Below are 24,119 nucleotides of genomic sequence, written 5' to 3'. Positions count from 1 at the left end.
CCTATACAAAAGAAATATAAGTGAAAAAGCTAGAGTTATTAGTGGAAAGTGACGTACAGGTACTCTAAAGCAGGATTTGCAGACTTTTTCTAAAGTATCAGCAGATATTTCCAGCATTTAGACCTCCTCGTCTGTCTTCTAACAACACAAAAAGTGGAAAAACAGTCTTAGCTGAGGGCCATACAAAAATTGGTTAGAGCGTGGCTTCTCTAACTTTATGTGCGTAGGCATCCCTGAGAGGGGGGTAGGGGTAGGTCTTGTTAAAATGCAGATTTTGATTGGATAGGTCTGGAGTTGGGCTGGGGGTCCTGTAGTTCCCAGATGCCTTTGGAGATCAAAGTCTTGGTTAAACAGTTTCAGGGTCCTTCCTGTAATGTACAGCCCCCTCTACTGGTCAGTTTTGAATCGCCAATGAGTTTAGGGGACAACTCCCGTCTTTTTGTTTTGTTTTGTTTTGTTTTGTTTTGTTTTAATGAAATAATGGGGTCATAACTCAGTAGTTCAGAGTACCTGGTAGTTTAGTGGTCCTCCCTCATTTTAAAGATCCAGATCTCTTCGCAAATTTGATGAAATCTGTGTTCCCCCTCACATCTCTCCTGTTCTTCCCACACAATTATGCCCATTTTTACACAATTCTGAAGAATTCATAACCTACCTAAAACTTATCCATCTCAAGGTCACTGCTATATTGTGTAATGTCTGGATTTTGGGACGTATAGAATTAATCCACTCACTTTTAATAGCATCTTAAAATTTAGATGTATCTCCATGTCTGTCTCTGTTTATATATCTGTATAGTGGCACATTTCAGCTTTATTTAATGCCTGCCCTATCGGCTATTGCTGCCCTGATAATTATATTTAAAACCAAGAATTATAAGTGAAGAAAATAACCTAGCTGTTGATATGAGTGAACATGAATTCTTACTCCTTATAATAAATTTATTCATAGTGCCTTACCCATGACTTTATTGAAATATGATTCATATGCTACACAATTCACCCATTTAATGTGTTCAATTCAATAGTGTTTTATTATTTTCATGAGTTGTACAACCATCACCATAAGCAATTTTAGAATATTTTCATCACCTGCTAAAGATACCCTAGACCCTTTCACGTCCGATCCCCATCCCCCACCCTCGATAATGACAAACCTACATTCTGTCTCTCTGAATTTTCCTCTTCTGGACATTTCATATAAATGGTATAAATATGCAGCCTTTTCTGATTAGCTTCTTCTATAATGTTTTCAAGCTTCATGCTGTAGTACATATAAGGACTTCGGTGTTTTTGTTTTTGTTTTTGTTTTGTTTTTTGTTTTTTTGGTTTTGTTTGTTTTTATTGCCGAGTAGTACTCCATTGTGTGGATGCACAACATGTATTCGTCTGTTCATCAGTTGATAGACATTTGCGTTCTTTCCCTTTTTTTTGTTATTATGAATAATGCTGTCACAAACACTGCACTACATTCAGGTACAAGTTTTTGTGTGGCTATACAGTTTCCTTTCTCTTGAGTATGTGTACGTAGCCATTGAATTGCTGGGTCATCTGTTTATTCCAAAACATGTCTAAGAAAATCCAGAATATTTTTCAAAGTGGTTGCACCTGCACCATTTTACATTCCCATCAGCAATGTTCGAGGCTCTAAAATTTTCCACATCCCTCTCCCCACAAAAATACTTGTTCTTTTACTTTTTTTTTTAGTATTGTCATTCTTCTGGGTGTGAAATGTATCTCACTGAGATTTTGATTTGCATTGCCCTAGTAACTAATGATGTCAAGAATCTTTTCTTGACTTACTGGCCATTTGTCTGGCTTTTTGCATAAATGTTTATTCAAATCCTTTGCTTATTTTAAAATTTGGTAATTTGTATTTTTATTGAGTTATGAGTTCCTTATATATTGTAGATCTAAAAGCCCTCAGACATATGACTTGCAAATTTTTTTTTTCTGATTCTGTGAATAGTGCTTTCATTCTTCTAATTTTTTTTTCTCAAGCATAAATATTTAAATCCAATGAACAAAAGTTATTTATTATTTCATTTGTTGTGTGTGCTTTTGGTGCCCAAGAGAGTCTTGCTTAAGTCAAGGTCATGAAAAATTTGCTCCTATAATTCTTCTAATCGATAGTTTTACCTCTTTTTTTAGATTGTAGATGTCCTTTTGAAGTTTTTATAACAGTGGGAATAAAATGATTAAAAGAATATCCAAATGAGACACACTAGAATAGGTTTACATATGTTGTAGTGATAAATGGGTGAAATTCTAGACATGCTGGACGCTAGATCTTATTGCTAAGCAGTTTAGATACTCTGCTGTTTTTCCTTTTATAAGTCAATTATTTTATATTCATTAATAAATATTAGTGTATTTCAGGTCCTCTGCAGGCCGTCTCTGGGCCAACTGCCTAATAAGGTGGGGAACTATTTGATAAAGTAAATAGCACTTTACTAACATGGATGATTGACTTGCTTAGTTTTAATAATAGAACAACTTTGACATAGGGGAGCTGTGGATAAATGCATGTGGGAAATTAGAGAAGAACTAGAAAGGTATCTAAACAAAATGATTATAGCCTATATGCCTGTTACATGAAAAGTGAGATTAAACTCTTGTTCCATTCTAGAATCAGATTCTGTGGCTCTGTGTCCAGACCATTATACCTGGGAATATGTTATTGATTTGCAAACTGTGATTAGCCATTCACATTTAAATGGTTTGAGATCTTTTTTTATTCATTTCTTTTAAAAATAAATCTTACTTTTTATGTTCTTTAAAGTCCTGATTTGCTTTAGGGACCCAGTTCTTTCAAAGTATAACTTTCTTTGTTGTGATGCACAGTGTGGTTACCTGTTCATATTTAAATGCTTTGGGTTTCTTTAGTACTTTAAAAAGAAAAAAATTCTGACCCGTGTATTGTAAATTACTCTTTGGCTTTAGGTACTCTGCACTTGGAATGTATTTAAGTTCCTTCTTGGATCTGATGAGATAACAAATGATATTCAACAACCTTTAAAATTAATCTTCCTCAGAAAAGAAAAGGTTCATTCACTATAATTAAATACCCTTTATTAAATTAAAAATGTGTATTTTTAATTAATAGTGAAAATAAAGTGGAATAACATTGAGGAGTAAATATTACTTCTATTTATTGAGCTGAAATGTGGTTCTACTAGATGACTGGTTGGAAAATGTTCAAGCTTGTATCTATTCTATCATTCTGTCCTCAGACATGGTTATTTCTCTCACCATCTCCTTTAGATTTATGTGCAGGAGCTGCTAAGACCCTTTCACAAATAACGACCTGTGACACCTCATAAACTAAAAATGTTCAAAATGACACATCATGCAGATTTTTCATCTTAAAATACCAACAGGTCCTTCCCTTCCTATTTTTTCTACCCTTTAATGGCTCCACTGTCATTGCACTGGAAAGGAAGTCATGGTGCCCATCACTCTTCCTTACTATATGGTGACATACCAAATTCTGTCAAGGGTTATTTTATGCTATGCCTTGTATCTTTCTCTTTTTTTCTACTTTCAGCATCATTTCTCAAAGTCAGGTTCTTTTTATTGTTCTCTGGAATAATTAAGTAACTTTGACCTGTCCTTTTGCCTCCATGGCTCTTTATCTTTTACACTGCACACCAAAAATACCTTTCTAATACACGGATAGTCATATCACTGCCCTCTCAAAATCTGTTAGCATATAGAATGAAGATCACAATCCTTTGCGTGGTGTTTAAAACCCATTTGTCCGGTTGTTTCTTCAATTTGAATTTCTTTTCCCTTTATTTGCATAGTTTTATTCTTTACCTCTCAACTTAAATGATGCCTTTTCAGGGGAGGCCTCATTACACTCTAGTTAGGGTTAATAGTTTTTTCTCCACTTTCTTCCTATAGTGCGTTTCTTGGACCTCCAAGCAACATTTATTTTACTTTAACATAATGATTTATGCTTGAATTCCTCAGTCAGATGTCCCTGGGTTCAAATCCTGCCTCAACTGTTTCTTTCCCGTACCTCTCTGGGCAATTAATGTTATTTCCTAACCTGCTTCCTCATCTGTTAAACTGAGTGAATATTTGTGCATAGTTCGTGGGTCTCTTTTTATGTGAAGTCTGATGACACAGTGCCAGTATGATACACACCACGTTGTGTATTCTGGGTACTTGCCCATTTGGCTTTGTTCCCCAGTAGATAGTACTTGTTTGAGGATGAACTAATCTTGCTCATTTTAGTACCCAAAAGACAATGTCATACTCTCTTTTACTTTTCCTTGCCGCAATTTATGGAACATTTAAACCTAACTCATTCAAATTAAACTATTAATTTATTGCTTTATTATCACATTCCACAAAGGAGTTGGGATGACTTAGGAGATGCATCAAGAACAAAAGTATGAAAAATGAAAAAAAAAATAGTAACAAGTGCATTTTGAATAATTGAAGAGTTTAATTTCACAATGTCAACCTAAGAGACAAAAGCTATAGATAAGAAAACATTTTTTTTTTAAGATTTTATTTATTTATTTATTTATTTGACAGAGAGAGAGAGAGAGAGAGAGATCACAAGTAAGCAAAGAGGCAGGCAGTGGGGGAAGGGGGGAGCAGGTTCCCCACTGAGCAGAGAACCTGATGCGGGGCTCAATCCCAGGACCCTGAGATCATGACCTGAGCCAAAGGCAGAGGCTTAACCCACGAAGCCACCTAGGCGCCCCAAGAAAAAAATTTTTTTTAAAAATATTTTATTTATTTATTTGAGAAAGAGAGAGCGCAAGAAGGGGGAGAACCAGAGGGAGAAGCAGACTCCATGCTGAGCAGGGATCCCAATGCGGGACTTTATCGTGGGACTTCAGGATCATGACCAGAGCCTAAGGCAGTTGCTAAACCAACTGAGCCACTCAGGTGCCCTAGATAAGAAAATGTTAACGCTTGTCCTCATTCTGTCCTGTTTTGTAGGATCTCGTCTTCGCCAGGAAGACTTCCCCCCGCGGATTGTGGAGCACCCTTCAGATGTCATTGTCTCTAAGGGAGAGCCCACCACTTTGAACTGTAAGGCAGAGGGCCGGCCAACGCCCACCATTGAGTGGTACAAGGATGGTGAGCGGGTGGAGACTGACAAGGATGATCCCCGGTCCCACAGGATGCTTCTGCCCAGCGGATCCTTATTTTTCTTGCGCATCGTACATGGGCGCAGAAGCAAACCCGATGAAGGAAGCTATGTCTGTGTTGCAAGGAACTATCTCGGTGAAGCAGTGAGTCGAAATGCATCTCTGGAAGTGGCATGTAAGTAAACATAATGAATCTCGTAAACAGCATGCACTTTTACTTTGATTTATTTTTAGCAAGGTTTGATTTGTCCCCATGGGTACTTAATACCTAAAGAAGAAAACAGCCAACGTGCCATGGATAATGTTACTTTGCCTTCTCTAAAGCAAAGCTGGTCAAAATAATGTCAAGCCATGGTGTTGCAATAAATTTATTTCTATTGAAGCAAGGTGGAAATTATATTTTTACGTTAAAGCAAATCGGTGATGTTGCTAAAATTTGAATTATTGATGAAAGATATAATCAAGTATTAAAGCCAGCTATGTTAAAATGAAAACTTAAATGTAACATGGGATCAATAATGAGCATAAATTCAGTATTGTACCTATCTTGGTTACCTATGTATATATAACTGTTACATATTGCACACACACACACACACACACACACATATATATATATATATTTCTAAGTCTAATTTTTATCAGACACCTTTAAAAAGAATATACTCCCTTGGTTATATTAACTCTTTTACTTCCAGTCTGAATTCAGGAATCATTACCATAGGCATGTGGGGAGAATATAGAAACAAGCAACTATGTTTAGTTATTTTTTTCTATCAATAAAACTCATCAAAAGAAGAGATCTAATTTTTGTGGGGACCAAATGGTCATACATGGAAGGGCCTTGCTCAGTCTTGGCAATCATCAATAGTTAAGGGCTTGCCCTGCCTTTGGGATTTAAAAAAATATATTTATTTGTTCATCAGATAGCCCAAATAGCACTAGTAAATCAAGGTATCAGTGCTTTGCATCTATTTGAACATTAACTTCAAAACTTCATCGTTTTTCAGAACAAATTAAAATATATGATGGATTTTTGGGGTGTCTTACAGATAAGGATTTGGTGTCATAATTTAAACAGTACCATAAATTTTTGATATTATTTACTCTGTGGAAAGATTTTATCTGGAATTGATCATTAATAAGATGGCAACAATTGGGCATAAAAAAAGCTCATACTTTTCAACTTTCTGGTTGTACCAGTAGGTCTTCATAGATAAGAAAATTGAGTTATTTCAAGATGCGTAGGTCTTATTTATATCGTTGGAAGCAGAGTGCTAAATAATAGCTCATTGTCTCATGTCGGTAATTCAACTTGGTACTTTGTACTCGCAGGCTACACGGTATCACACTACAATCACACAAATTATCAACCTTGTGTATATGTGTATTGTGATTCTCAGCGATTTATCGACTTTACATAGGAAATCATCTTTTCGTAAACAGTCAGACTGTTTCTTCTTCACCTGCTTCAGTGAAAGCTTTTGTTCTCAAGTGTCTGGTCTTTTGATTTATAGTTTGTACCAGGAAATCTAAAACTTAGTAATGCTTAAAATGTGTAAATCCAAAAGGAAAAGACTAGAAGAATCCTAAAACCCAAATTTGTTTTGTGAAGTCGTTTGAGAGAGGAGCATTAGAGCCTTAGCTAGCAATGCGATTTTGCTCAAGGCACCAGGTAATTTCATTTTTATAACTTAGTTCAAAAAAGCAGTCAAATTAAATGCAGTTTAGTGAGATTTGAAATACACACACAAAAGCTCAAGCATCAATATTCCTAACTCTTCTATTTTTATTCTGAAATATCTTATTCCTGGAAATTTTCAAACATACTGAAATATGTCAATGTCAAATTCCATTGATTTCCCCCCCCCACCAAATCCCTTTGTAGTAAATATAACAGGCATTATTCTCCCACTTTATAGATAATATGAAACCCATGATGGTTAAGTGATGAAGACTCAGGCTGTAAATTAATGGGGATTTGAAGACCAGATTCTGATTCTTCTAATTTTAGTTTTAGGGAATTGTGCCATATTAGGGAAATGAAATTCTAAATGAAATTTGGTCTAAAATTTCATCTAAAAATTAAAATTTTTAAATCAAAACTTTTTTTAAGTTTGTCTACTTTACTCAGCAACAGATATCTTATTTTTAATTCTCAACTAACTTTCCTTCTCAGTGTTGAAGTTTACCTAAAACTTCATTTTTACTGAAGTCATTTTATTGTTGGGCATCTATAAACACTTTTTTCCCCGAACCTTAGCTTTTTAAAAATTCTTCCCAGCATACATACATCTTGTATTTTTATTTAATCTGAAGATTGCTCTCTTTCCTAATTGCATCATTAATAATGAATCAAACTGTTTTAGGAGGAAAAATTTAAACCATGATTTTTTTCCTTGGTAATATGACAGTAGCACTTTTTATTTTTAAATCAATGAGCTTTGAGAAATGCTAAAAATACTTTTGACCTAGAGAGGAAAACAAGAAAGCTTCTAAATTGGATTTAGCTAGTGAATAAAATTCTTTCTTCTAATGCCGTGTCAACAGTTCATGCCGTTTGAGGCAACACAAGAGCCAATAATACCCATTTATATGCTGCTCATCTCTTTCACATTAGATCATCCATCATCTCTTTTCCCTTAAGTGTTTAATAAAATGTATTAATATGGAAACTTGGGGGGAAGCACTGTGCTTTTTCAGTATTATTTGTTACTAAAGTATATTTTTTTATAAAATGGTAGAAGAATAGCTATAGATTTGATCAATGTTTGGCTTTCATAATTTAGAACACTCAGCATAAATGCTCAGTCATGACATGTCACTGTTCATTCAGTAAAGGAAAGAATGGAAGTCTAGCCACGCTGTGTATTTGGAGAACTGTAGGTAGCTTGATATAAGGTAGGTGGGCAACATAAGTTGGAAAAGTAGATTTTTTTGTTGTTGTTGTTATGTAAAAGGAGCCTTTGAAAGAGAATTGAAGACCGGGTTAAGGGGATGATGTTTGAAGTAAGAGAGGAGTTAAGAAGCTGTCAAATGAAAAGAGTATATATTAGATTTTGAACTGAAACTAGCAGTGAAGATAGAAAGAAGGAAATAGTTTGAATCAGATTTAGAAATTATAAACTATATTGCTTTATGGTCAGTTTAGGGATTTAGGGGATAATGGATGATTCCCAGTGTTTGATTTTTTGTTTGTTTGTTTTTTGTTTCCCACTGAGTGACTAGGTATATAGTGCTACCCCCATAGGGATGGCAGTTCTAAAAGAAATAACTGTAATAGGAACAGGAGAGTGAAGTCAGCTTTGGCTGTGTTATTTAACATGCCGGTGAGGCATCAAGGTAAAACTATCTCATGTTGCATTAAAAAGGGAACTTCTAGAACTGAGGAAAAAGGTCTTTACCACATGGAGAATTAAGTGGTGGAAGTCGATAAAGTAAATATGATTGCCCAGGCAGGCTGAGTGCCAGGAATGGTTAATAAGGGCTGAGATCACTCTTATTTCTTGGAACCCCCATATTTAATGGTGGGCAAAGGTAAGAAGTACTGGTTAAGGAGGGTCTGAGGAGGTATCAGAGTGATGCACCATGGTGAGGGAAGTGACATGAAGCACAAGGAAACAATTTTAAGAAAGAAAAAGTGTTTTGTGATGCAAATGCCACATTTTGGTTAAATAAAAAGGACTCCATGGACTCTAGGAGTGGAAAGAGAACATGGCAGCTGAAGAAGGAGTAAGTGGTGGGATTAGAGTGGCAAATGCTGCCCCTCTCCCAAGAATCTAGCCCTGAATGGAGTGTGAGGGAACTAGAGCAAGCTCCCAGGTCTCGGCACTATTGCCTCTTGGGGTTGTTGTGGGCTGTGCTCTGCGTTGTAGGATGTTTAGCCGCATCTCTGGCCTTTGCCCAGGAGCTGCCAAAAAGAGCCCCCCCACAACCCCAGCTGTGATAACTAAAAATATCTCTGGACACTGACAAATGTCCCCTGGGGGGGGTCAAAATCAATTGAGAATTACTGATCTCTGGTATTTAGGGGATTAAGTGTATGGATAAGTAGCAAATAAACTTGTTACAACTTTTATTGTGAAATATGATTATTGATGAAAAATATGGAGATTTTTGGACTCTCCTTGTTTCACCTTGGTTTTCATTTTTAATTTCAAAAGGCTTGGTTTCTGCTGTCAGATGAAATGTGCAATTGTATCGGTAACTGCCCGTCTTGACAGGTTGTATAGAAAAAAGCCTGTTCTTTACCATACTGTACACGTTCTCTTTTCTGTTTTCCTTTAATAAAAACTTCAGTTTTATGTAACAGAATAATATAGGAGAGGGAAAAAAATATTCAAGAGCAACCTTTGTTGTGGAGTGTTGAATCCTTTATCTCATATTTGCTTTCTTCCTCTTGGTTTGAAAAAAAAACCACAAAAAAACAAAAAACCAAGTCATCCAGAAAGTACTTTTCAGATCACTGGAACTCAAGAAAGGTCTTTAGGTGAAAGCAGTTTTCACCTGTTTTGAAAGCAGAACTGCAGGGTCCCCAGCAAACACCTGGCACCGAAGAAGTTAATAAGCAGTTTTCCGATGAGACCACCAAGAGAGCAGAGGCGTAGCTGGTGCAGATAGGGTTTCAGCTGGAACACCAGTTCTCCCTGTGTTTGGAACAGAAGGAGCACAAGGGTCCTTCCACGTTTTGTGGCTGCCTGTGATACAGCCTGAGTCAGTGGCAGCCCCTAGAGATAGCAGCTGTAGCCCCAGGTGGTAAATATATGACAGCAGCTTGATCTATCGACCAGGGTAAGAGGGGGTTCTGGCCTAAATGAAAATTCATGAAAAATTGATGAAGTCCCCAGATTATGTTTTCTGTTTCCTTTTCGCAGCACTCTACCAGTGTGGAGAGGGGAGATTAAATGAGGTGCTGAACGCTTTAGTGGCAAGGAGGTTGTGGTTCAAAGGTCAGGGGTCACAGAGAAACCGATCTATTTTTTTTTTTTCTTTCCTTCTAAAGCAAAACACAAAAACTTTTCAGATGAGCTGTGATTTAATTGTGCTTTGATAAAAATAAAATGGCAAGATATTTAAAAAGTGGTCTACAAAGCAACTACAAAAGAGAGGACAGATGTGATTCATAATGTAATTGAGGAACTAGAAATAGATTGAATTCCATGACTGTGAGGTGATTTTTTTTTTCTTTTCTCTCTTTTCTTTCTTTCTTTTTTCTTTCTCTTTCTTTCTCTCTTTCTCTTTGTTTCTTTCTCTCTTTCTTTCTTTCTATCAAGACTCATGCTACAAGAAAGTCATTTAGAGAAGAAAAAGATCTTGCATTATTTATAGGTCACAGATTGCTAGAATAGCAAAGCTATGGAACACTCTACAAACATAATGATCCTGTTTGCTTTAAATCCAAAATGAAATTGATGTTTTATCTGTACAAGGAGGAGAGGTTACAGAAGTAGACTGACTTTAGTAATAGAGGTCACAGGTGGCATTAAAAATGAACACGAGGTAAATTGTTTCCCTGATATTTCCAAGTTAATAAATATGTGACTTTTATCCTTTTTATTTTGGCTGTAAATGAATGTTATCTAGGCAAATTACCTTTATACTCCATAAAGGCACAAAATAAATTTCAAAAAAGGCTAAATCATGGAGAATTTTTGTAAAAAATTTGCTTTATTGAGATACAAATCACTTACCATACAATTTACCATTGAAAGTGTACAATTCATTGTATTTTAGTATATTCACGGAGTTGTCCAACTCACACCACGATTTATTTTAGAACATTTTCATCCCTCCTAAAGGAAACTCTATACCCATTAGCAGTCAATCCCCATTCCTCTCAAACCCTCCTGCCTCAGCTTTGAGCAAACATTTAATCTACTTTCCATCTCTATACATTTGCCTAGTCTGGACATGTCATATAAATGGAATCATACAGTGTATGTTCTTTGACATTAGCTTCTTTTCCTTAGTATAATGTTTTCAAAGCTCATCCTTGTTGAAACATGTATCTGTACTTCATTTCTTTATAGTGCTGAATAATATTCTATAGAATGGATATACCACATTTTATCTATCCTCTTTTGATGTATATTTGGATTATCTCCACTTTTTGTTATGAATAATGCTTCTATGAACATTCCGGGGCAAATTTTTGTATAGACATATAGTGTCATTTGGGCGTTCTCTTGGGTATATACCTAGGGATAGAATTGCTGAGTCATATGGTTGATAGTCTGTTTAACTTATATTAACTTTGAAGTCACCACACCATGAATTTCCTAAAACAAACATACAAACAAACCTATCCATTTAGATACCTAAGAGACAGTGAGTCAATCTGGAACTGATATTCATAGATTTTGACCATAAAGAATGTAGATGCAACTGATTTTTTCATGATTCTTCTATTTGCCTTTCTACACATTTCAAATGAGAATTCAGAGACTTTTTTTTGGTAGGGTGGGAAGGATTAGCAATTGAAAAATGTTCATAGTCCAAGATACTTGGGCCAAATTATGGGGTGAATTGTGTTCCCCCAGATTTATATTCTGAAGCCCTAACCCTCGGTTCCTCCATATGTGACTATATTTGGAGGTAGAACTTTTAGAGTGGTAAGATAAAATGCAGCCATTGGGGTGGATCCTAATTCAAGTGTTCTTATAAGGAGAGGACATTTGGACATGTAGAGAGACACTGGGGATGCGAAACGCAGAGGAAATAGCTTGAGAGAACACAGTGAAAAGGGGCTGTCTGTAAGCCAAGGAGGGAGACCTCAGAAGAAACTGAGCCCTACAACACCTTGACCTCACACATCTATGCCTCCAGAACTGCGAGAAAATAAATTTCTCTTGATTAAACCACCCTGTCTTATAGCAGCCCTAGCAAATTAATGTAGGTCATGAATCTTAAAACAAGAGTAACCCTCCCTGACTAAAAAAATGGGGGGAGGCACCTGGGTACCTCAGTTGTTGAAGATGCTGCCTTCAGCTCAGGTCCTGTTCTCAAGGTCTTGGGATCGAGTCCCACATCAGGCTCTCTGCTTGGTGGGAAACCTGCTTCTCCATCTTCCTCTGCCTCTCTCCCTTGCTTGTGTTCTCTCTCTCTCTCAAATAAATAAATAGAATCTTAAAGTAAAAAAGAAAAAAAAGCAAGAGGAACCCCTACTAACATAGTATTTAAAAGAAATTAACGATGAGAATCAAATATTGTTTGCATTCTGTAGATTTTGTTCTACAGTGTTGGTCTGAGGCTATTTTAAAAGAAATCTGTAAACTCAATTGAATGTATTATAAGCCAGAATGTATAGGCATCAAGGAATTAATCTAAAATATCTTTAACTAGGGGCGTCTGGCTGACCCAGTCAGTAGACTGTGTAACTCTTGATCTTTAGCTTGTAAATTCAAGCCCCACGTCAGGTATTTGGGTATAGAGATTACTTAAAAAAAAAAAAAAAAAAGGATGCACACACACACACACACACACATGCACACACATGCACACACACACACACACATCTTTAAGCAGACATAAAAGATGAAGCAAACATTTGGTATTAGAAAACAGATGATTGTAGAAGGGTGAGTGTATGTACATGCATATGTATATCTGTATTGTTGGGCTGTTCTGCGTGTGTACCTTTTAATTTTGTGAAATTCCATCAAATTCTTTCAAATACAGATCTCTTCCTTAATCTTCACAAGTGAAAGTGTGAAATTGCTCCTCTTGGGGAACATGTTTGCATTTATGATCTATTTAAATATGTATAATGCTCTATTTTGATATCAGGTTTCTGTTGATTGAATTGACTGCATGCAACGCTTCTTACTACAAGTCTCAAGTTGCTTTTCACTCAAATTAGCCTGAGTTAACTCTGACTCCAGGGAAAGTACATAAAAGAAGGGAAAATCGTGATGTCCTCTGCTTTATTCAAGAGATTATTTCTGAAAACAGTATTGTCCTGAGCTCTGCAAACATATAAATCCTATGCATGGAGTGACAGCTAAAACTATTCATGGTGATGGTAAGGTGGGTCAAGACAGAACATGCTGTGGTTGGTGCTTGTTTTCAACCCCAGAAACTTCCTTTAGATACAGTTAAGAAAAGGAATCTTCAAGGTTTGGGAGGGTTTTGCACCTATAAGCCTTCAGTTTATTTGAAAATGATTGGTGTGTAAATATAAGTTAATTTTAATAAAAATGCATACAGGAGGACATTATACTTAGAAAATGTAATTTGGGCTGCAAGTTGTATACAAGTAAGTATACAAGTAAGTAAGTAAGTACTTGACTACTTACTTGTATACTTTCCTCTAAAGATCTGTGTTTCAGCAGAACAGCGGGTCTCCAATTTTCTTCTTTAGATTGAATTCGTTTCTGATAAGTATAATACACATCTTTCTATTCTGAAGCAGCCCCCACAAGATTTTTATAATTCTATAAAGGAGATCACCCTTTTTCATGCATGAGTCGGTATCTATGGTGAGCTATTTATAGGAGTAGAGAAGTAAAAACAGTAGGTGAAATTTTGTTCAACTCTGTAGATTTCTTTTTGCATAAAAATTTGTAGCAGTTTGTGGTTTAACTGCTAAAGGGTGAGATTCAATCGTAAATTGACATATTCTTTTACTCTGTATCATTGGAATTGGTTTTTTTCCCCTTAGAAGATTTTCAAAAGCAAAAACAACATTCCCAGTCACCATTTAAAAAAAAAAAAAAAAAGGAGATATTTATACATTTTTGTCAATTGAGTGTATGTTTCACAAGAAATAATTTGGGTTCCTGCTTGGGGTGATTTCTATGAACTCTAAAATTCCCTAGCACCACCTGGGGCTGCTCAGACATCGGTAAGTTGGTATTCCTGTGCCTGGGTAGAAATGAAGCAAGGACTGTAAGGGAGGCAGGCGCTTTGATGTTGTGACAGATATGTAGGTCCAGATCTGGGGTGAATCCCAACAGGGTTTTTTTTTTTTTTTTTTTGGTATGTTTATTTTTCTTTGGCAGATAATCTATCATTTGTAGGCACTCATTCCCTGATTAATCCAAGCCTGTTATATAATTGATCCTCAAAAGGCCAAGCAAGGTTGTCAGCTGGATTGCTGGTTCTAAAATCTGATTGGCTGTTTGTCATTGGCCCATTGAGTCCTATTGCAAATAGAGGTTTGGGAATTAAGCTTACATTAACATCTGAGAAGGAGCTCTTTTTTTTTTTTTTTTTAATCATCTGTACTTTTTCCCCCCCCTGATAATCAGGCCTTTTTCAGGTATAGAAGTACTTCCTGGGGGTGCCTGGGTGGCTCAGTGGGTTAAAGCCTCTGCCTTTGGCTCAGGTCATGACCTCAGGGTCCTGGGATTGCCCTCCACCCCCAATCAGGCTCCCTGCTCAGCGGGAAGTCTGCTTTTCCCTCTCCCACTCCCCCAGCTTGTGTTCCCTCTCTCACTGTCTCTCTTTCTCTCTCTGTCAAATAAATAAATAAAATCTTAAAAAAAAAAACAAGAAGATAAGGGCCTTGAGATAGAACAGACCATGGGAGGTAGGAGTGGCACCAAATGCTTTTGGGTGAATATGAATGCAAATGGCCTTAGGAAACTGCAGAGAAGAATAAAAGCAAAACCCTGAGGCTGTGCTGGACTACTTTGGAGAAAATGAATATATGTTGATTTGAAGAATGTATGCAGGGGAGTAGAGGGAGATAATTTAAATAGGGAAGTGGAGACTGGTAATGTTTCCAACTGAGGAGTTTACTGTTCTCCTCAAAGAGCTAAGGGAGCTCTTTAGTGTTTTTGATTGAGGAGTGTTACTTGGAAGTGGGGTGTGAAGATTTGTTAAACACAGCGTACACTAGGTGGGAGCACTGGGGAGGCTGGCTGGGGAGATCTTGGCAAGTTAAGGTACAATAGGACGAGGGTTGAGATAAGCTGATGCGTTAAGTTGATATTAGAAAGAGGAGAGATAGCATTCTGAAAGAGAATTGATGAAAATTTAAGCCATGATTTGTGGTTCGAGGAACAATATAAATTCAGTTTGCTCTATTTCCCTACAGTACTTTCCAACTCTCAGGTACCCAGCTAGGTATTTGAGGGTATGGACACTTAGAAAAGAGTTATTATTTAACGTGTATAAAGTTTCACTGTTGTAAGATGAAAATGCCCTGGAGATTCATTACACAAGGATGTGAATTTACTGAACACTGCTGAACTGTACACTTACAAATGGTTAAGATGCTATATTTTATGTCATTTTTTTAAGCACCTCAGTTAAAAACCACACAAAAAAATTAAAAAAATAAAAAACACACCAAAAAGGCAGAACAAGGCAAGACACATGCTGCCATAGTGTGTTAATATGTTAACACAAAATGTGTGAGTCCTTGGGCTGACATTCTGAGGGGATTCAGAGAAAGAAGTTGATTCTGCCAAGAGGATTATGGAAGGAGTGGAATGATTTCACTGCTGCTTACTAAATGCCAGGCTTCTTTTTTAAATGTTTTATACTTATGATTTATTCAGTTCTCAGACTAACCCTGTTATTTGCTCCCTGCTATATCTGAGGCCCAAAGAACTCACTTGTAGTTGCTTAGACAGCAATAAGAGTCAGGATTCGAACTCAGGCAACCTTCCTCTAGAGTCTGCTTTGCTAACAACTAAGGTAAGAGTCCTCATTGAGTCGTTTAAACGAATAAAGTCATTTGGCACATAGAGGAAATCATTAGCATTTGTTTGAGTGGATTCACTCCGGATGATCTGATCTACACATACAAGGAGGGTGCTGGACTAGATGAAGCCTAATGCTTTGTTTTGGTGTTAAAATTCTGTGAATCATGGGATATTAAAGAAAAGAAACAACAGGAAGGGTGAGCTTTTCTTTCTTTTTTATTTAGTTATATATTGACATTTGAGAGCTCATTAGTTTATTCAAGTAATTTGATTTTCTCTGTACAGTTCCTAGTTGTCAAATATTAGTATCAAGAAAATCCATCATGTTCACGTTTTATTGACATGTTTGCAGGCCAAAGCAGCTTGGAGATTAAGAATTCAATTCGCAAGATGAGCCATCTATCACTTAATATCTAAAGATAACTTGACTAAGTGTATAGAAAATGGGGCATGATAATAGCAATGATGCCTTTATACTATTTTCTAGAGTTCTTGAGAGTTACTAACACAATCATATGCACTTATTTCATGGTATATGTACTTGTAGACGTTTGCGGACTTTGAGAGTTTCCAAGTTCAGTACGTAGTAGCATTAACATGCGTCAGTTTTGGCTTTCAAATAACTATTTGTTTTTAAAATGAGTTAAAAGAGGAAAGATGGTCTTTCCAAAAAGTGATATTGGAGCAATTGGATATCTATAGGCAAAAAAAAAAAAAAAAAAAAGAGAAAGACCCTTAAACCACACCCATTATAAAAGAATGAATTAAAAATGGATCATAGATTTAAACATAAAGTGTAAACCTAGAAAACCTTTAAAAGGTAAGATAAACCCTTTGGTGTCTAGAGCTTGGTGAAGAGTTCTTAAAACATGATACCATAACATAGACCAAAAAAATAAATGTGACTTCATTAAAATGAGAAACATTTATTCTCTGAAAGATCCTGTTAAGAGGATAAAGAGATAAGTAATATACTGGGGGGGGCATGTTTATAAGTAACATATATCCTAACATATATCTGACAAAAGACTCATATATAGAATGTGTAAAGGTCTCTTAAAACTCAACATTAACTCAAACAATCCAGTTAGAAAATGGGCATGAGACATGAAGAGACATTTCACCAAAAAGGCTCTCTGGATGGCAAATCAGCCCATAAAAAAGATGTTAAATGTCACTAACCTCAGGAGATGCATGTTAAGAGTGGAATGAGATACCACCGTATACCTTTAGCCAAAATAACATAAATAAATAAATAAATAAATAATAAAATAGAGTAAAAATAAATAAAATAGTGACATTACCTAACTCTGGTGAGACTGCAGAGAAACTGGATCTCTCATATATTGTTGATGAGAATGTAGAACTGTATAGTCACTCTGGAAAGTAAGTTGAAAGTTGCTTAAAACATTAACTATATGCTTCCTATACAGTTGGACTCCTGGGCACTTATCTAAGAGAAATGAAAACATATCTGCACCAAAACCCATACACAGTTTTTAATGGCCAATTTATTTGTAATGGCAAAAAATGGGAACAACTAGAATGTCCCTCAATAAGTAAATAGTTCAACAAAGCATGCTGTATCCATACCACAGAATATGACTTAGCAATAAAAAAGAATGAACGGGGCAGTATGCTCAGTAAAGAAGGCCATTTTAAAAGGTCATATACTATATGATTTCACTCATATAACCTTTTTGAAATGACAAAATTATAGTGATAGAAAAGAGATTAGGGGTTGTTGAGAGTAAGGGATAGAGGCATGGGTATGACCATAACAGGAGAACAAGGGGGTGATCTTTGTGTTGATGAAATAGTTATGTATCTTCATAGTGATGGTGGTTACACAAAGGCATATGTGTGACAAAATTATATAGAACCACTTACACATGCATTGTACCAATGTCAAATGCCTAGTCTTGGTATTGAACTGTTATTATATAAGATGTAACTATTGAAGGTGAAACCAGGTGAAGGGTACACAGGACCTCTGTACTTTCTTTACAAGTTTCATCTCAAAATAAGAAGTTTAAATAAAGGAACTTTATCCTTAAGATACATTCTAATGTACGATGCATTCTAATGTATGATGCATTCTAATGTATCTTAGGGATACATTAAAATATGAATAAGAAATATCTTATTAGGAAATGATTTGTTTGTTTGTTTTGGAGAGGGAGGTCGGTAGGAGCAGTGAGAAAGAGAGAATCCCAAGCAGGTTACATGCCCAGCTTGATTGCACAACCCTGAGATCATGACCTAAGCCAAAATCAAGAGTCAGATACTTAACCGACTGTGCCACCCAGGCCCCTGAATCATTTATTTTGTAACTTTTACATTTTTAAATGTTTTGCTTAAATATTGATGATTTCATATTTTTGTGAATTGTCCATGATCTATTTAAAACTCTTAATAAGACTTATTTCAAATTCGTTGTTTGAAATCATAAATTCAACATGTGGTCCGTTCTATATACAGTTCTGTGAATTTTCCTTCTGTTTTTGATTTTTGCTCCATCATGGTTTTTGAGTCTAACGCTAGGCATTTTTTAAGGGGAAGCAGAGGTTAATGTAAAAGGCTTGTGGTTGTTCATGAGAATCAAGAGTCCCTAATGTATGCTAATGAATGGGGTCCGTTATCTAACTGCTGAAAGTCTCTTGCATTAAGAGTTGAGATTAAGAAATGTAATCCAGCTTGAGTCTTTGCTGCTAAAACTGTGGGTGGAATATTGTAAGTAGTTCTGAGTGTCAGCTTAAATTCACCATGAAATGAGGAGTACCTTAGAAGAAAAAGATCAAATCCCAAATAGGAAGAGTCGAAGGAATTGGGATTATTGAACCAGGAGCAATGAAGACACTGGTAGGTCTGGTAGTTCTCACCAAGCACATCAAGAACTGTCAAGACCAAGAAAGAATATACTTGTTCTGTTGACCTTTGAGGAAAGAAAAGGACAAGTAGATGGAAGTTGCAGATTTTGCCTTAGCATGCTGGACAGTTATTATTGTGTATGACTTCTTTCTTGGGATCTTAAGGAATTACAGGCAAACCAAAACCAGTGTGATAATGCAGTCAGATGAGAACCTTAAAAGTTATGTAGAACCCTATATTTTGGTATGGCTTTGCTTTATGTTTTTCCTCAAAGGAAAACTCAGCCTCCACAATAATGAAACAAAGTAACTAAACAGTACTGGTGACCTATTCAGTTGCAAAATAATCCTCATCACTTTCCTATTCACCAGGAATTCCATAAAGTAGAAATAATTCCCTTAAATTTTGTATTATCATGTTTCATGAAAAGTCCTTGGAAAAATCCCATTTGTGCATACGTCTTACACATCCTATTTTGAAATCCTCTGAGATTATAAGCAATTAAATTAATTGCATTTTGTAGCCCAACCCCTCATTTATAACATATAATTCCCCAGGATCCACATGTCCAAATTCAAGAGCAGCTTGATAGAAAGGCTGATTTATTTTTGTTTTCTTCCTGGATCTGCTTTGAATATTCTTAAAAGAAGGGGGGAAATGCTGTCTTTAATATTCATATAGGATTTTCTTTTAAAAGCAGCTTCTCTCAAAAGCCTGTTGTTAAACAGGACTACCTAGAAAAGGGTCAACTTGTAAAACCCTTCCTAAGTACTTGTGTGGTTCTTTAGGATTGATGGATAAGCTGATAGAATCTAATCTTCAAATGTGTATGTCATTATTAGAGATGTAAGAATCTCAATTTACTTTGTCTTTTTCTATTCTGTCACATCATAAGGAAAAGCTTTACTAATGAAGTACCCAATGGTAATAACCCATTATATTCTAGAATCTCTCTTTATATCAGATGACATGCAAATGAACTGTTCTATTTCTGTGGAGAAAGAGAGACAAGGAGTGGTCTAGTTAATCATACTTGAGGGCTGCCATAGTTGTCTTCTGGGAAATATTATCATTATTCATTCTTATTTAAGGGTCCTTATCCTGTGCATAAGAAAATCTCCCATTCATTCCATTTGGGTTTGATGTTAATTACAGGGGCATTAATGGAAGCTTTTTCATAAGAAATGAATGTGGGATTAAATCAGAAAAAAAAAAAAAAAAAGAAGCAAACTTCGGGTGAATCAGGTCATCATAAAACTGTGCATTTAGAATCTGGCAGGTTGGAGGAACTGTAGAGATCATCGGTCTTGTTCAGAAGTAGAAACTGAGGCCCTGAGAAATGAACTGAGTTAATCAGAGCTCCTAGCTGATGAGAGGCAGGCTTGAAATGACAAATAGGGGAGCCAGTTTCATGAGACAGCAATGTAGGGAAAAGGTAATTCTTGGAATTTCTTTTCCCAGAAAGCACTAGATTCGGGCTCTTTTAACTCGGGCCATGATTTTTGGCAAACCTTTTAATCTCTCTGGGTCTGTTTTCTTGAATTTAAGGTTAGGGGATTGGACTAGATCATTTACCCTCCAGCAAAGAGAAATCAAACTAAGCTAGTATAAAGGGTCATGTATGATTACTGAACTAAGTTTATTGGAAAAAAAAATATTTCTAACTTTTCATTTACATTTGGCTTTTAAGAAACTCAGAGAAACCAATCTTGGATATCAAGTAAGTTTAGCAGTAATCTTTAACTGGCTTGTCCCCAGTCTGTGCAAAGACTTTCTTCTTAACCCAGATAATATTTTTTCTTTTTAACCATTTCTTCATGTGGATTCTGGTTGATAACAAGTAATTGATAATATTGCTGGTAAATGAGGTTTCTCCTTAATCTTCTGTGTCTTTTAAGGAATTAACTGATCATGTATCCACATCTACACAATCCCTATTCACCTTGTCACTATGTAATTAAGTCATTTTTCTTTTTCAATCAAGCATTCAGGTCTAAGGTAATTGGTGCTTTATGAAAAATTATTTACATTCTGGAGCAGTATTTCTGGTCTCTTTAAGCTTAATGCAAATAAACAAATATAAATTTCTACAGAAATTGGATCTTGTTTTGTTTCTCTAAGAAGGAAATGAAGCAATTTTTTTTTACTTATGTATTTCACGTATACTTAGTGTATAAAGTATTTTATTAAATAAAATGCCTTTGCTATTTACCACAATATTTTCACCTACATATTATAAATAAATACATATACATATACCTATACATATATTAGACCAATATTACATTTCTCTTCTCTTTGGACCCATATTATCTGAATTACTATAAAGATTTTTCTACTGTGCGTGTCTGATGTCTGTTTGGTTGTTTTCTTTATTTTGTATTTAACTTTTATGTGTTCTTGTAGTTATATGTACTACGTTCTTATTTTAGAAATGCTAGAAACTATAAAAGAGTTGAAAAAAAGATCACTGTCAGAAATAAGCATCATTATTTCCACCATATTTTTATTTATTTGTCAACAATATCACTGTAATAAGAGTCTGTGAAATGGATTCAATTTTGTGTAATACTTCAATAAAATAAAAGATAGAAGTACTATACATATAAATAAATAGCGCTATAACTTGGTTATTTTGGATAAGATGTAACATAATTTTAGTTTTTATTTCTTTGAAGAATTAGAAATTTGGATGTCCCATAATAATGGCTTGCACATGTCCTCGGGAAATAGAATAACTAAATTGCAAACATGCTTACTAAGTCCTTCCAAATTCTAACATTGTGGTTTCTTGAATGTTTTCATGTAATGGTCTTCCTGCCAACTATATATTGTTATATATTATATACTTTGTTCTTGTTATATACTTGTTGTTGTTGTTATTGTTATAACAACAATATTTGGGAAAACATATTGTTATATTGTTATATACTTGTTGTTATATACTAAGAACAATAACAATTATTATTGTTATATACTTACAGAGATATATATAATATCTCTGTAAAATAAATTAAAATCATTAATTTTTCTGTCACCAAAAAAGGTTGCTTTTCAGCATTCTAATGACGGTGATACCTTTGTGAATACTAGCTCTTCCTCTATCCTTTTATAACAGCTAACATAAATGATAGGCCAAATTTTACATGGTAAAAAATCAGCACAGTAATTGTTAATTCATGGGGTAACTAGATTTTGATGGCCTCGTTTACAACTTTTGTCTATTTTTTTTTTGCTTGAGAGTTTGTAGGTGGTTTATTCTTCATTTTTCTTTTTAAACTTTATTCATTGATTTCTTTTTTTAAATGTTTTAAAGATTTTATTTTACATACAGTGTTATATTAGTTTTACGTATTCCGTATAATGACTTAACAATGTATTCATTTCTTCAAGCTATTTTAACAAGTGGGTACAGTTGCCTCTAGAAGGCAAATTTCAAATAGGTTTCTTTTTATATGTGATGTCCATTCTCAGAAAAATCAGTTCATTTCATCCAACTGGTTTTCCCTTACCTATCTAGAGTCCTCAGTTGGAGTGACCTTTGGAGTGACTGGTGTCTTGAGTGATGTAGTTAATGAGATCTAGCGACATCATGACCCTGACCCCTTCATGGCCCTGGCTCCTCTCATCCATCTTCTTAACCCCACAGGCTGAGTCAGTGTGTAGAATCAGGATTAAACAAGTGTGAATAAACAAGTTCAAGAGCTTCCTGTCAGGACTGCCAGCTCATGGCAGTGGCAAAGTAAGACATAGAGAACTTACTACGGAGAATGCTCTTTTGTGCACCTCCACCAGTCTGCCTGTGAGATCCTACTGTTCCTGGTCAGCGCAGTGCATCTAATCTCCGTTTGCTCCATTCCTGGACAGTGATGGCAGTTGGCCTTTATAATCACATAGCTGTTGGCACATTCAATGAAAGGACGGCTGATCTATCACTTACCCAATGTCACACGTTAGGAAAGCTTTTATCTCATTAACTATGATTAATGTTTGTGTGTAATGGGCTTGTCATGTAACTGTTCATATTCAGCAGTTTTGAATCCCTTAGCTTACTTGGGTGGTGAAGGGCATTTCTCTTTTTGGAGGAGAGCTTTATCTTCAAGACTGAGTGGGCTTGTTCTCAAATCCCGATTGCCACATGGCAAAAAATAACCCTGGGATCAGCTCCTCTTGACTCTTCAGCCACTGTTAGTGTTTCAGTATTATTACCTGTCACTGAACTTGGGATGTCTTTATATACCGCAGTCTAATTGAAAAATATGAACAGATTGGCTTATATAGAAAAAAAAAAAGAAATAGCAGAACTTTAAGGAAACATTTGTCTCTTCTTTCTTAGCTCAAAAGTTGCTTTCCTAGTATGATTTCCTAAGTGTGTTTTCCCAAAGTGAGATGAAAGGGGTAGAGGTAAGGGATGCAGTTACTTTTTTGCCTATGGCTGTGGTTCTTGCTTTATCTGCTCTAGATTTGACAAGTCCTTCCCCTTAGCCCAGGGCACCATTTGATAAGTTGACCAGTCAGTGATTAAACATATTTATTTAGTTCAATGGGTCAGAGCTGTTGCGACAGATAGAAAATTACTGACGGATTATCAATTTCAGCACCTCTGACATCTGGCCTCCATGTAGTCCATCATCTGAAGACTCATAACGCATTTGCTTGGACAATAACATGCTCAGCTACCTGTGTGATCACAGAGCTGGATATTGGAAATGTTTCGTTTGGAATTAATAAGACTGAAGGCACAGGAGTTAGAAGACTTCTGCTCTGACACTTGAAAACTTAAAAGCACCAGTGGTTTACACCATTTATAGCCAGAATGAGAACTGACTTGTACTTTAATTATGCTCTGCTGAGTTAGGTGATGTTTTTATTTCTTTCTTTAACATGTGTATTGTGGAATTGATGAAATAGGTATTTGGAAATATTTTGGAAACAATACTACATATAAAAAGATCACTTGTGTCAAAATACTCTATTTAATGAATTAAAATAACAGTCTTAAGTTTGGGGTCTACTGAAGTTATAGGATTACCAAAATAAAACAACTCAAATACCCACTATTCAAATTCTTTCAAAAAGGATTTGTAGGGGCACCTGGGTGGCTCAGTTGTTAAGCATCTGTCATTGGCTCAGGTCATGATCCAAGGATCCCCATCGGGTTCCCTGCTTGGTTGGGAGTCTGCTTCTCCCTCTCCCACTCCCCCTGCTTGTGTTCCCTCTCTCACTCTCTTTCTCCGTCAAATAAATAAATAAAATCTTTTTTAAAAAAGGATTTGTAAAAACCTTTCTTCTATTTATTGTTACTGTTGAGTAGTTCTTTTATCCCAAATGAATTCTAATAATAAAGAATAAGAATCCTGTAGCAAGTGCTAATCGAACATGGAGATATATTCTAGTCCTCTGTCCACCTCGTTAAAATTTATTCGAATGCAATCTTCTTTACATTCCTATTTCAAACTTCCACATAAAATTTAAGAGTCATT

The 24,119-nt window shown here is 35.7% G+C and overlaps 1 protein-coding gene across 1 annotated transcript in view; it reads left to right on the top strand.

Annotated features, from left to right (window-relative positions):
• Positions 1 to 24,119, top strand: part of LOC111148368 (roundabout guidance receptor 2) — a 583,098-nt gene that overhangs the window by 59,091 nt on the left and 499,888 nt on the right. The window contains exon 2 of the mRNA XM_022504872.1: positions 4,962 to 5,288. Coding sequence (XP_022360580.1) covers positions 4,962 to 5,288 — 327 coding nt within the window. The remainder of the gene's footprint in view (positions 1 to 4,961; positions 5,289 to 24,119) is intronic.

This window comes from Enhydra lutris, unplaced genomic scaffold, assembly GCF_002288905.1.
Source record: "Enhydra lutris kenyoni isolate GAN:26980312 unplaced genomic scaffold, ASM228890v2 scaffoldscaffold2, whole genome shotgun sequence".
In the NCBI taxonomy this organism is placed as follows: domain Eukaryota; kingdom Metazoa; phylum Chordata; class Mammalia; order Carnivora; family Mustelidae; genus Enhydra; species Enhydra lutris.
The sequence above is the reverse complement of the archived record's forward strand: the minus strand, read 5'-3'. Positions and strand labels throughout refer to the sequence as shown.